Here is a 13,205-nt window from a genome sequence, read left to right on the forward strand (position 1 = left end):
AGCCACATCTACCTCTCTATCCTCTCACAACTACACTTACCTCTCTATCCTCTCACAGTACACCTACCTCTCTATGCTCTCATAGCTACACCTACCTCTCTATCCTCTCACACTACACCTACCTATCTATCCTCTCACACTACACCTATCTCTCTATCCTCTCACACTACACCTACCTCTCTATCCTCACACTATACCTACCTCTCTATCCTGTCACACCTACCTCTCTATCCTCTCACACTACACCTACCTCTCTATCCTCTCACACCACACCTACCTCTTTATTCTCTCACACGACACCTACCTCTCTATCCTCTCACACTACACCTACCTCTCTATCCTCTCACACTACACCTACCTCTCTATCCCCTCACACTACACCTACCTCTTTATCCTCACACTATACCTACCTCTCTATCCTCTCACACCTACCTCTCTATCCTCTCACACTACACCTACCTCTCTATCTTCTCACACTACACCTACCTCTCTATCCTCTCACACGACACCTACCTCTTTATCGTCTCACACTACACCTACCTCTCTATCCTCTCACTAAACCTACCTCTCTATCCTCACAATACACCTACCTCTCTATCCTCTCACACTACACCTACCTCTCTATCCTCTCACTACACCTACCTCTCTATCCTCTCACTACACCTACCTCTCTTTCCCCTCACACCTACCTCTCTATCATCTCACACTACACCTACGTCTCTATCCTCTCACACTACACCTACCTTTCTATCATCTCACACCTACACCTACCTCTATCCTCTCACACCTACCTCTCTATCCTCTCACACCTACCTCTCTATCCTCTCACACTACACCTACCTCTCTATCCTCTCACACTACACCTACCTCTCTATCCTCTCACACTACACCTATCTCTCTATCCTCTTACACTACACCTACCTCTCTATCCTCAAACTATACCTACCTCTCTATCCTCTCACACCTACCTCTCTATCCTCTCACACGACACCTACCTCTTTATTCTCTCACACGACACCTACCTCTCTATCCTCTCACACTACACCTACCTCTCTTTCCTCTCACACTACACCTACCTCTCTATCCTCTCACACTACACCTACCTCTCTATCCCCTCACACTACACCTACCTCTTTATCCTCACACTATACCTACCTCTCTATCCTCTCACACCTACCTCTCTATCCTCTCACACTACACCTACCTCTCTATCCTTTCACACTACACCTACCTCTCTATCCTCTCACACGACACCTACCTCTTTATCGTCTCACACTACACTTCTCTATCCTCTCACTACACCTACCTCTCTATCCTCTCACTACACCTACCTCTCTATCCTCACAATACACCTACCTCTCTATCCTCTCACACTACACCTACCTCTCTATCCTCTCACTACACCTACCTCTCTAACCTCTCACTACACCTACCTCTCTTTCCCCTCACACCTACCTCTCTATCCTCTCACACTACACCTACCTCTCTATCCTCTCACACTACACCAACCTCTATCCTCTCACACCTACACCTACCTCTATCCTCTCACACTACACCTACCTCTCTATCCTCTCACACGACACCTACCTCTTTATTCTCTCACACGACACCTACCTCTATCCTCTCACACTACACCTACCTCTCTATCCTCTCACACTACACCTACCTCTCTATCCTCTCACACTACACCTACCTCTCTATCCCCTCACACTACACCTACCTCTTTATCCTCACACTATACCTACCTCTCTATCCTCTCACACCTACCTCTCTATCCTCTCACACTACACCTACCTCTCTATCCTCTCACACTACACCTACCTCTCTATCCTGTCACACGACACCTACCTCTTTATCGTCTCACACTACACCTACCTCTCTATCCTCTCACTACACCTACCTCTCTATCCTCACAATACACCTACCTCTCTATCCTCTCACACTACACCTACCTCTCTATCCTCTCACTACACCTACCTCTCTTTCCTCTCACTACACCTACCTCTCTTTCCCATCACACCTACCTCTCTATCATCTCACACTACACCTACCTCTCTATCCTCTCACACTACACCTACCTTTCTATCATCTCACACCTACACCTACCTCTATCCTCTCACACCTACCTCTCTATCCTCTCACACTACACCTACCTCTCTATCCTCTCACACTACACCTACCTCTCTATCCTCTCACACTACACCTATCTCTCTATCCTCTTACACTACACCTACCTCTCTATCCTCACACTATACCTACCTCTCTATCCTCACACTCTACCTACCTCTCTATCCTCTCACACCTACCTCTCTATCCTCTCACACGACACCTACCTCTTTATTCTCTCACACGACACCTACCTCTCTATCCTCTCACACTACACCTACCTCTCTATCCTCTCACACTACACCTACCTCTCTATCCTCTCACACTACACCTACCTCTCTATCCCCTCACACTACACCTACCTCTTTATCCTCACACTATACCTACCTCTCTATCCTCTCACACCTACCTCTCTATCCTCTCACACTACACCTACCTCTCTATCCTCTCACACTACACCTACCTCTCTATCCTCTCACACGACACCTACCTCTTTATCGTCTCACACTACACTTCTCTATCCTCTCACTACACCTACCTCTCTATCCTCTCACTACACCTACCTCTCTATCCTCACAATACACCTACCTCTCTATCCTCTCACACTACACCTACCTCTCTATCCTCTCACTACACCTACCTCTCTATCCTCTCACTACACCTACCTCTCTTTCCCCTCACACCTACCTCTCTATCCTCTCACACTACACCTTCCTCTCTATCCTCTCACACTACACCTACCTCTCTATCCTCTCACACTACACCTACCTCTCTATCCTCTCACACTACACCTACCTCTCTGTCCTCGCACTACACCTACCTCTCTATCCTCTCACACTACACCTACCTCTCTATCCTCACACTACACCTACCTATCTATCCTCACACACTACACCTACCTCTCTATCCTCTCACTACACTTACCTCTCTATCCTCACAATACACTTACCTCTCTATCCTCTCACACTACACCTACCTCTATCCTCTCACACTACACTTACCTCTCTATCCTCACACTACACCTACCTCTCTATCCCCTCACAGCTACACCTACCTCTCAATCCTCTCACACATACCTCTATCCTCTCACACCTACACCTACTTCTCTATCCTCTCACACTACACATACCTCTCTATCCCCTCACACCTACACGTACCTCTCTATCCGCTCATAGCTACACCTACCTCTCTATCCTCACACTACACCTAACTCTCCATCCTCTCACACCTACCTCTATCCTCTCACACCTACACCTACCTCTCTATCCTCTCACACTACACCTACCTCTCTATCCTCACACTACACCTACCTCTCTATCCTCTCACACCTACCTCTATCCTCTCACACCTACACCTACCTCTATCCTCTCACTCCTACACCTACCTCTCTATTCCCTCTCACCTACACCTACCTCTCTATCCTCACACTACACCTACCTCTCTATCCTCTCACACTACACCTACCTCTCTATCCTCTCACTACACCTACCTCTCTATCCTCACACTACACCTACCTCTCTATCCTCTCATAGCTACACCTACCTCTCTATCCTCTCATAGCTACACCTACCTCTCTATCCTCTCACACTACACCTACCTCTCTATCCTCACACTACACCTACCTCTCTATCCTCACACTACACCTACCTCTCTATCCTCACACTACACCTACCTCTCTATCCTCACTCTACACCTACCTCTCTATCCTCACACTACACCTACCTCTCTATCCTCTCACACTACACCTACCTCTCTATCCTCTCACACCTACACTTACCTCTCTATCCTCTCATAGCTACACCTACCTCTCTATCCTCACACTACACCTACCTCTCTATCCTCACACTACACCTACCTCTCTATCCTCTCACACTACACCTACCTCTCTATCCTCACACTACACCTACCTCTCTATCCTCACACTACACCTGCCTATCTATCCTCACACTACACCTACATTTCTATCCTCTCACACCTACACCTACCTATATCCTCTCACACCTACCTCTCTATCCTCACACTACACCTACCTTTCTATCCTTTCACACCTACCTCTCTATTCTCTCACACTACACCTACCTTTCTATCCTCTCACACCTACACCTACCTCTTTATCCTCACACTACACCTACCTCTCTATCCTCTCACACTACATCTACCTCTCTATCCTCACACTACATCTACCTGTCTATCCTCTCACACTACGCCTACCTCTATATCCTCTCACACTACACCTTCCTCTCTATCCTCTAACACTACAGCTACCTCTCTATCCTCACACACTACACCTACCTCTCTATCCTCACACTGCACCTACCTCTCTATCCTCTCACACTACACCTACCTCTATCCTCTCATAGCTACACCTACCTCTCTATCCTCACACTACACCTACCTCTATCCTCTCACTACACCAACCTCTCTATCCTCTCACACTACAACTACCTCTCTATCCTCTCACACTACACCTATCTCTCTATCCCCTCACACCTACACCTACCTCTCTATCCCCTCACACCTACCTCTCTATCCCCTCACACCTACTCCTACCTCTCTATCCTCTCACACTACACCTACCTCTCTATCCCCTCACACCTACACCTACCTCTCTATCCTCTCACACTACACCTACCTCTCTGTCCTCTCACACTACACCTACCTCTCTATCCTCACACTACACCTACCTCTCTATCCTCTCATAGCTACACCTTCCTCTCTATCCTCTCACACTACACCTACCTATCTGTCCCCTCACTCTACACCTACCTCTCTATCCTCACACACTACAACTACCTCTCTATCCTCTCACTCTACACCTACCTCTCTATTATCTCATACTACACCTACCTCTTTATCCTCACACTACACCTATCTCTCTATCCTCTCACACTACACCTACCTCTCTATCCTCTCACACAACACCTACCTCTATCCTCTCACACTACACCTTCCTCTCTATCCTCTCACACTACACCTACCTCTCTATCCTCTCACACTATACCTACCTCTCTATCCTCACACTACACCTACCTCTCTATCCTCACACTACACCTACCTCTCTATCCTCACACATTACACCTACCTCTCTATCCTCTCACACTACACCTACCTCTCTATCCTCTCACACTACACCTACCTCTCTATCCTCTCACTACACCTACCTCTCTATCCTCTCACACCTACACCTACCTCTCTATCCTCTCACACTACACCTACCTCTCTATCCTCTCACTACACCTACCTCTCTATCCTCTCACACTACACCTACCTCTGTATCCTCACACTACACCTACCTCTCTATCCTCTCACACTACACCTACCTCTCTATCCTCTCACACTACACCTACCTCTCTATCCTCACACTACACCTACCTCTCTATCCTCACACTACACCTACCTCTCTATCCTCTCACACTACACCTACCTCTCTATCCTCTCACACTACACCTACCTCTCTATCCTCACACTACACCTACCTCTCTATCCTCACACTACACCTACCTCTCTATCCTCACACTACACCTGCCTATCTATCCTCACACTACACCTACATTTCTATCCTCTCACACCTACACCTACCTATATCCTCTCACACCTACCTCTCTATCCTCACACTACACCTACCTTTCTATCCTTTCACACCTACCTCTCTATTCTCTCACACTACACCTACCTTTCTATCCTCTCACACCTACACCTACCTCTTTATCCTCACACTACACCTACCTCTCTATCCTCTCACACTACATCTACCTCTCTATCCTCACACTACATCTACCTGTCTATCCTCTCACACTACGCCTACCTCTATATCCTCTCACACTACACCTTCCTCTCTATCCTCTAACACTACAGCTACCTCTCTATCCTCACACACTACACCTACCTCTCTATCCTCACACTGCACCTACCTCTCTATCCTCTCACACTACACCTACCTCTATCCTCTCATAGCTACACCTACCTCTCTATCCTCACACTACACCTACCTCTATCCTCTCACTACACCAACCTCTCTATCCTCTCACACTACAACTACCTCTCTATCCTCTCACACTACACCTATCTCTCTATCCCCTCACACCTACACCTACCTCTCTATCCCCTCACACCTACCTCTCTATCCCCTCACACCTACTCCTACCTCTCTATCCTCTCACACTACACCTACCTCTCTATCCCCTCACACCTACACCTACCTCTCTATCCTCTCACACTACACCTACCTCTCTGTCCTCTCACACTACACCTACCTCTCTATCCTCACACTACACCTACCTCTCTATCCTCTCATAGCTACACCTTCCTCTCTATCCTCTCACACTACACCTACCTATCTGTCCCCTCACTCTACACCTACCTCTCTATCCTCACACACTACAACTACCTCTCTATCCTCTCACTCTACACCTACCTCTCTATTATCTCATACTACACCTACCTCTTTATCCTCACACTACACCTATCTCTCTATCCTCTCACACTACACCTACCTCTCTATCCTCTCACACAACACCTACCTCTATCCTCTCACACTACACCTTCCTCTCTATCCTCTCACACTACACCTACCTCTCTATCCTCTCACACTATACCTACCTCTCTATCCTCACACTACACCTACCTCTCTATCCTCACACTACACCTACCTCTCTATCCTCACACATTACACCTACCTCTCTATCCTCTCACACTACACCTACCTCTCTATCCTCTCACACTACACCTACCTCTCTATCCTCTCACTACACCTACCTCTCTATCCTCTCACACCTACACCTACCTCTCTATCCTCTCACACTACACCTACCTCTCTATCCTCTCACTACACCTACCTCTCTATCCTCTCACACTACACCTACCTCTGTATCCTCACACTACACCTACCTCTCTATCCTCTCACACTACACCTACCTCTCTATCCTCTCACACTACACCTACCTCTCTATCCTCACACTACACCTACCTCTCTATCCTCACACTACACCTACCTCTCTATCCTCTCACACTACACCTACCTCTCTATCCTCTCACACTACACCTACCTCTCTATCCTCACACTACACCTACCTCTCTATCCTCTCACACTACACCTACCTCTCTATCCCCTCACACACTACACCTACCTCTCTATCCTCACACTACACCTACCTCTCTATCCTTCGCTTCCCTCACTATACTCTTCTTTTTCCCTTTCTTCCTCCCTCTAAGCTCTTCCTTCCCGCTCTTCCCTCCATTATAAAGTCGCCCATTCACCCTTTCTGCACTGAACCTTACATTGAGTGCAATTAAGCCTGACAAGAGGCCGGCAGAAAAAAAAAGTAAGATTCCCTTTAATCATTGTCAAATGCTTCTCCCTCAGCCCCCGGGAGGAGAAAGCATGGCGGCTTGCCAAAGACAGCATCTGACAATCCAGCTGTTATAATCCTCCCTCACCAGGGCACGGCTTTTAAACCTTTCAATGCCAGTGACAGCAGAGTCTATTAACCGTCCAATGGCTGTGCGGTTTTTATTTTTTTATTATTTAATTTTTATACATTTTTATAAAAAAAATAAAAAAGAGATTGTAAGCTCTGTGGGCTTCGGAACTTCAAGTTCAAATTCTTTATCCAGAGCTGTTTGGAAAACAGCCTAAAATGAACTCTCCGCTGCAGGTGCCAACTGAGGGGATGAAATCCTCAATCCTCTATAATATACCCCCCTCAAAATATAAAATACCTTCCCCTGGAAGAGAAACTCAGCACTTTAACATCTACACATCTAAACATAAGCGCCTAAGCGTATTCGCTGTGTGGCACCCTCTCACCAACCAGCCACTGAGCACTGTTTTTTTGGGAATGCAGCAAATGACTGAAGAAGTTCCCATTGGCTGCCAACAGCTGTCACTCACAGCCGGAGCTCAGGCTCCATAGGGATATATATATGTGTGTGTGTATGTGTGCGATAGAGGCAGACTGTATCCCAGAACTGAGGGCAGAGACCGAAGGATAGATCAGCAGCTGGTACACAGATTAGCTCAGTAGTACAGTGTCATCATGAGTGAGGTGAGTGCATCTATCTATCTATCTATCTATCTATCTATCTATCTATCTATCTATCTATCTATCTATCTATCTGTCTGGTAATAATCTTACAGCAGATAATACCTGTTCTCTCGCTGTGGACTTGCTCTTGACATTCTGAACACATTTTAATGCAGTCTTTTCTGGGATAGAAGTGTTTCTTGGGTAGACAAAGTGAGACCCTGCTGCAAGGATCCAATAACCACATCTGGCATCTGGGCACAAGAGTCAGCAGCCTTGGACTGCAGTGCCAATGAAGAGAGAGGGCACAGCGGGTAGAGGGGAAAGTGGGTAGAGAGAGTGGAGGTATTGAACTGGAGGCTCCTGGAGTGGTCCAGGCTGTAAGAGGTGAATTTGGAGACTGGGTGAAAAATAATTATTTAGGGAATGAAATGGGGGAAAGACACAGAGGCGAGGAACAGATAGGAATAAATAAGTATGTATATATCTATAGACAGCTAGTTGGACAGATACAGTATAAAATGTGAAAGGTGTACAGACAAGCGAGGATACAGATGGTTCCCTAATTGTTGTCAGACTGGCGTCTGACGCTAGGCAGCATTCATTCATGCTATACTTTTTCCTTGGCTCGTATAACATTAGATAGTAAGCTCCTGCAGGCAGACTCACTCGTACATCGGAGTGTGTCAAGTTACTGGCCTCTTAGTGCTTCTTCTATGTCTCCACGGTATAGTGCTGCATAAGTGACAGCTATGATATGAATCTAGCAATGTTCTGTAAATGAACCTGTGGGCATTTAATTATCACCTGCAGGATTTTTTGAATTCATTCATCCCGTGGCTACTGTAATTAGGAAGGGGGGGGGGGGTAGTCTCTGCACCACCAGACGGAGGGGCTGCGTAATTCTGTGCTGCTTACCCCAGTTGTTTGTTTTATCAATATACTTTCATTTAGAGATTTGCAGAATTAGAGGACGTGGAATATTAAGCTGCAATATATATATATATATAATTACACATTGTGTGCAGCGTGCACTCCCAGATGTGAGGACAGGATCTCCGGCCCCTCTTAGCAGCACACTCTGGGACTGAAAGGGTTAAGAGAGAGTACTCTGCGTGGCTGCGCTGGGAATTACCAAATGCATTTGTTTCCCCCCTAGTTACAGAATCGCTGCTTTTAACTCCTCAGTTTCCACGAGCGCATTACAAGGCAGCAGAGCTGCTGTTACTCAGCTGCAATCTATCCTGGGTCCCCCTAGCAATGTGCTTGACCCGGTCACACAGTGACTGGCAGGTTAACAAGGCGACACCAGCTGGCGCAGATTGCTGAGGTAAAGTTTTTACTGAATGGAGTGTTCGGGGCCCCCGGGGCCCGGGGGGGATGAAAGAATAGACCAGGGCAGGCAGAGAGGTGCTGCCACAGAATCCGGATTAGTGTGTGTACAACCTGGGGCTAATGATGCAAAAGAATTGTGAGGAACATTTGCAGCCAGGGTAGGGAGGCAATGATGGAGGCGATCACATTTTGGAATGTGGCAGCAATAAAATACATGTGTGATATGGCTCTGAGGGAAAGGCTGAAATCATGTCTATATGGGTCAAAAAGCAAAAGCAGCAAAGCATAGTGTGTCAGTTGTATACGTCATTTGACAGCACTGCCCTGCTCATGCTTCTGTGTTTATAGTTGTATTCTCCGGATGTCGTTCAGGCACAGGGGGAGATGTATCAAGTCTTGGAGAGTGATAAAGTGGAGAGTGCGAAAGTACCAACCAATCGGCTTCTTACGTTACAGGCTATGCTAGAAAAATGTCAGTTAGAAGGTGATTGGTTGGTCTTTTCTCTGCCCTTTATCTGTCTCCATGGCTTGTTACGTCTTCCGCTCAGACTGCTGCAGTGATGCAAGAAAGAGATTCTCCACCCTCCTCCTAGGCAGCCATGTTATATACACGGTATACGTTCAGGGAGCCGGCCGTCGCAATGCCGACAGCCGGCTTCCCAACTACTTCATCCCGGCGAGGGTTAAATGACAGGCGTCTAAATCTAGATGCCTGTCATTTTACCGACGCCGGGAGACCAGCGCCCAGCATCCCGATCGAAGTGATGCCAGGTGCGTCCAGCCGCGGGGGGAGTGGGTTAGGTTAGGGGCTCCCAGGGGGGGACTTAGGGTTATGCACCCCCCCAAGGGATGTTAGGGTTAGGCTAGGGGGAGGGAGGGTTAGGCACCCCCGTGAGGAGGTTAGGGTTAGTAGGCACCCCCCTGGGAGACTTAGGTTTAGGCGGCGGGGAAGGGGGGGTTAGGTTTAGGCACAGGGGGAGGAGGTTTGGGTTTGGAACCCTAAAGGAGGGTTACAGGGTAGAATTAGATTAGTTGCGGCCGGCGGTAAATCATACCGAATTCGTTAGATACACGGTGGGGCTGAGACAGAGTCAGCAGAATAATTAATAATGGGTGCAGATTGTGAGGTACACTCGGGCCCCTGGGTCCAGGAAGGGCCCACACCGCAACACCCTGCACCCATTTAGTATACTAACCACTTTGGAGTCGCCCGTTGGAGATGCCGCAAATCACAGAGAAAATGGTGCATCCATTTTCCTGGAGTTTTGTGCAAGCGCAGTACAGAAATCACAGGGAACATAGTAGGGGCCATTTTTATTGCATACAGGATCGCAGATGCAGGCTGCTACACTCCCCGAAAAGAGAACGTTCGCGACACACTTGCGTTTTTGCTGCCACACTCTCGTTGACTTCCCCAAACGCTCCATATCTGCCAATCACACTACGAATAAATAATCGCGAGCGACAGCGGTAATGTACTTTGATGCACATGCCTTGCAACTTAGATGTATGCGCAGTTTATCGGTAATCACTCAACTATGTCATTATCGGCATTGCGCTCATCTCTAAATCAAGCCCTAAGTGCGTTTATTGATCTGTATGCAGAATTGTACACATTTAACCACACGGGTTGGCTTTGTACACTCAAGATACATTCGCCAAACCGACCTGCGTTTCTACTCTGCGTAAGAAGTGGAGACTGTGCGCAAAGGGATGGGGACAGATAGCACATTGCTGCTGGTATGTACAAACAGATACACTTTCAGCTATTAATCTGCAGTAGTGTATCTACTAAGGGAATAAGGCCAGGGTGGACAGGTCAGGAGAAGAAGGTCAAGTCACCGCGAGATTGTTTGTTTGACCTCTTCAGTTCTAAGTACGAGTGGGGCTCATCCTCAGCATTTACCTAAATCCAACCTTCGTTAAACTCGGGTGCCCTCAATTGATGCGGTGCTGTTCGTTGTCTAATTTTCAGAACGGTCTGGCTTGTTGGGCTACCATATTATATAGCAGGAGAAAAGAGGAATTATTATTTTCAAATGCAGATTTTGTTTCATAACCGCCTGTGTGTAAGATCCTCCATTTTGCTGATTTAGAAAGGTGAATTAATGCTGACGCTAGAACCACAAAGTATTCCTTAGGGGTCATTAGAAAAAAAACTAATACATGCATTTGATTTTAGTTTACTTTGTAGAAATTAAAATTTTTAAAAGCGACCTTCTTCGGCCATTTTGGGTAGACTGTGTTCGCTGTGTTGGGGGGGTATAAACGAGCTAGTCATATATATTTTTTTTTTTTAACTCTTCAACAAATGTAGTATTTGTCTTGCTGCTGCATAAAATCACTGATATTGATGTTTGAATTAGACTAGCCTAAAAAAAAAGGGGCCAAAATAGGCTCAGCACAGGGGTAAGAAAGTCCTCAGTGGTGAATGGTTTTCTCCACTCACACGAGTGCATAAGAACTGTGATACGTAAGGGGTACAAGGCAGTGCGTTCTGATCAGTATCGCTGTGGAAAGGGTTAATCCCCATCATGCATGGCATGTTTACCCAATGATCCGCTACAGGTGCTAACTCCTTGTGCATTGTGAAACGGCCCACGCACCTCCCTCCCCCCTCTGGAAATGCACATTAACCCTTAGAGGGCTTCCTTTTTTGCTGAAGTAACTCACAATGTGCCTGTGCAATGCGGGCATATGAAAGTGGCACTGTACAGTTGTCTATGTACAAGAATAAAGACAGATACTGAGAATTGCATTTGGCACAGGCATTTTACAGTTCTCCATACAGAACAGTCACCATGGTGACTTTCATGATGTTGACATGAGAATATCGACATGGTGAAAATGCCGACATGTTTAGCATGTCAGCTGATGAAATGTCCATCTGCTCACAATATTGACAGCGCTAACCCTAAGAGCAACCCCTACGCCTAATGTCGACATTTTCTGCTATGCCAACATGGCATATGTCGACATTTTCCAGATGCCAGCATGTTAGATGACCATGTCGACATCATAACTGTCAACATTTTGAATGTCGACAAAGTGAATGCATACCCATCTGGTATACAGAAGTTTTCCCTGCAGCGTTAGAATAGATAAGAGATTTGGAGGGGGGGAGGGCGATTTCACTGATGGTTGGCGGGTTTGACCGATGGAGTATGAACGTCAATAGTGATTAATGCTAAACAAGCCTAATTTAGTATGAATTACTATTACTGTTTGAAACCAATCTGTCTAAACCATTGATCATCAGTGGCTTTGAAAACGGATCTACCCCTTAGAGGGGCATGTGTTAGCTGATCTGTAAATTGCAGTGTAAGAATAAAGCTGTCCAGCATCTGTGGGCTACATGCAGGAGCGGCCAGTATTTACCCTGCATGCAATATAAAATAAATGTATATACAGCCCTTGCATTATGCATGGTTTGTGTATGTGCAAAGTTACTCCTTATCTTTTTGTTTTGCTCTCTACTGTAAAGGGGGGTATCCACTAGACGAGTAAGTTGAACGATTAAAATCGTTCATCGTTTGTAAATCGTTTGCAAAAGTGTCTAAAACGACCAGCGATGCGCGTGCCCACTGGTCGTTTAGACATCTATCATCTTTCCAACGTGCTGGTCATCCTGACGATATCGTTAGTTTCAGCATGTTTCCAGATGATTGATTGACCCTGCACTGAACGACTGCTCATTCAGTGCAGGCTCATCGCACGACTGACCAACGACTGAACGATTAC

At 46.7% G+C, this 13,205-nt stretch overlaps 1 protein-coding gene across 1 annotated transcript in view; it reads left to right on the plus strand.

Moving 5' to 3' along the window:
* The first annotated feature begins 8,038 nt into the window (after positions 1-8,038).
* PCP4L1 (Purkinje cell protein 4 like 1) overlaps positions 8,039-13,205 on the plus strand; it is a 74,513-nt gene continuing 69,346 nt past the window's right edge. The window contains exon 1 of the mRNA XM_088467572.1: positions 8,039-8,150. Coding sequence (XP_088323698.1) covers positions 8,142-8,150 — 9 coding nt within the window. The 5' untranslated portion in view covers positions 8,039-8,141. The remainder of the gene's footprint in view (positions 8,151-13,205) is intronic.

The sequence above is a fragment of the Taudactylus pleione genome, unplaced genomic scaffold (assembly GCF_031769625.1).
Source record: "Taudactylus pleione unplaced genomic scaffold, aTauple2 ptg000073l, whole genome shotgun sequence".
NCBI lineage: Eukaryota > Metazoa > Chordata > Amphibia > Anura > Myobatrachidae > Taudactylus > Taudactylus pleione.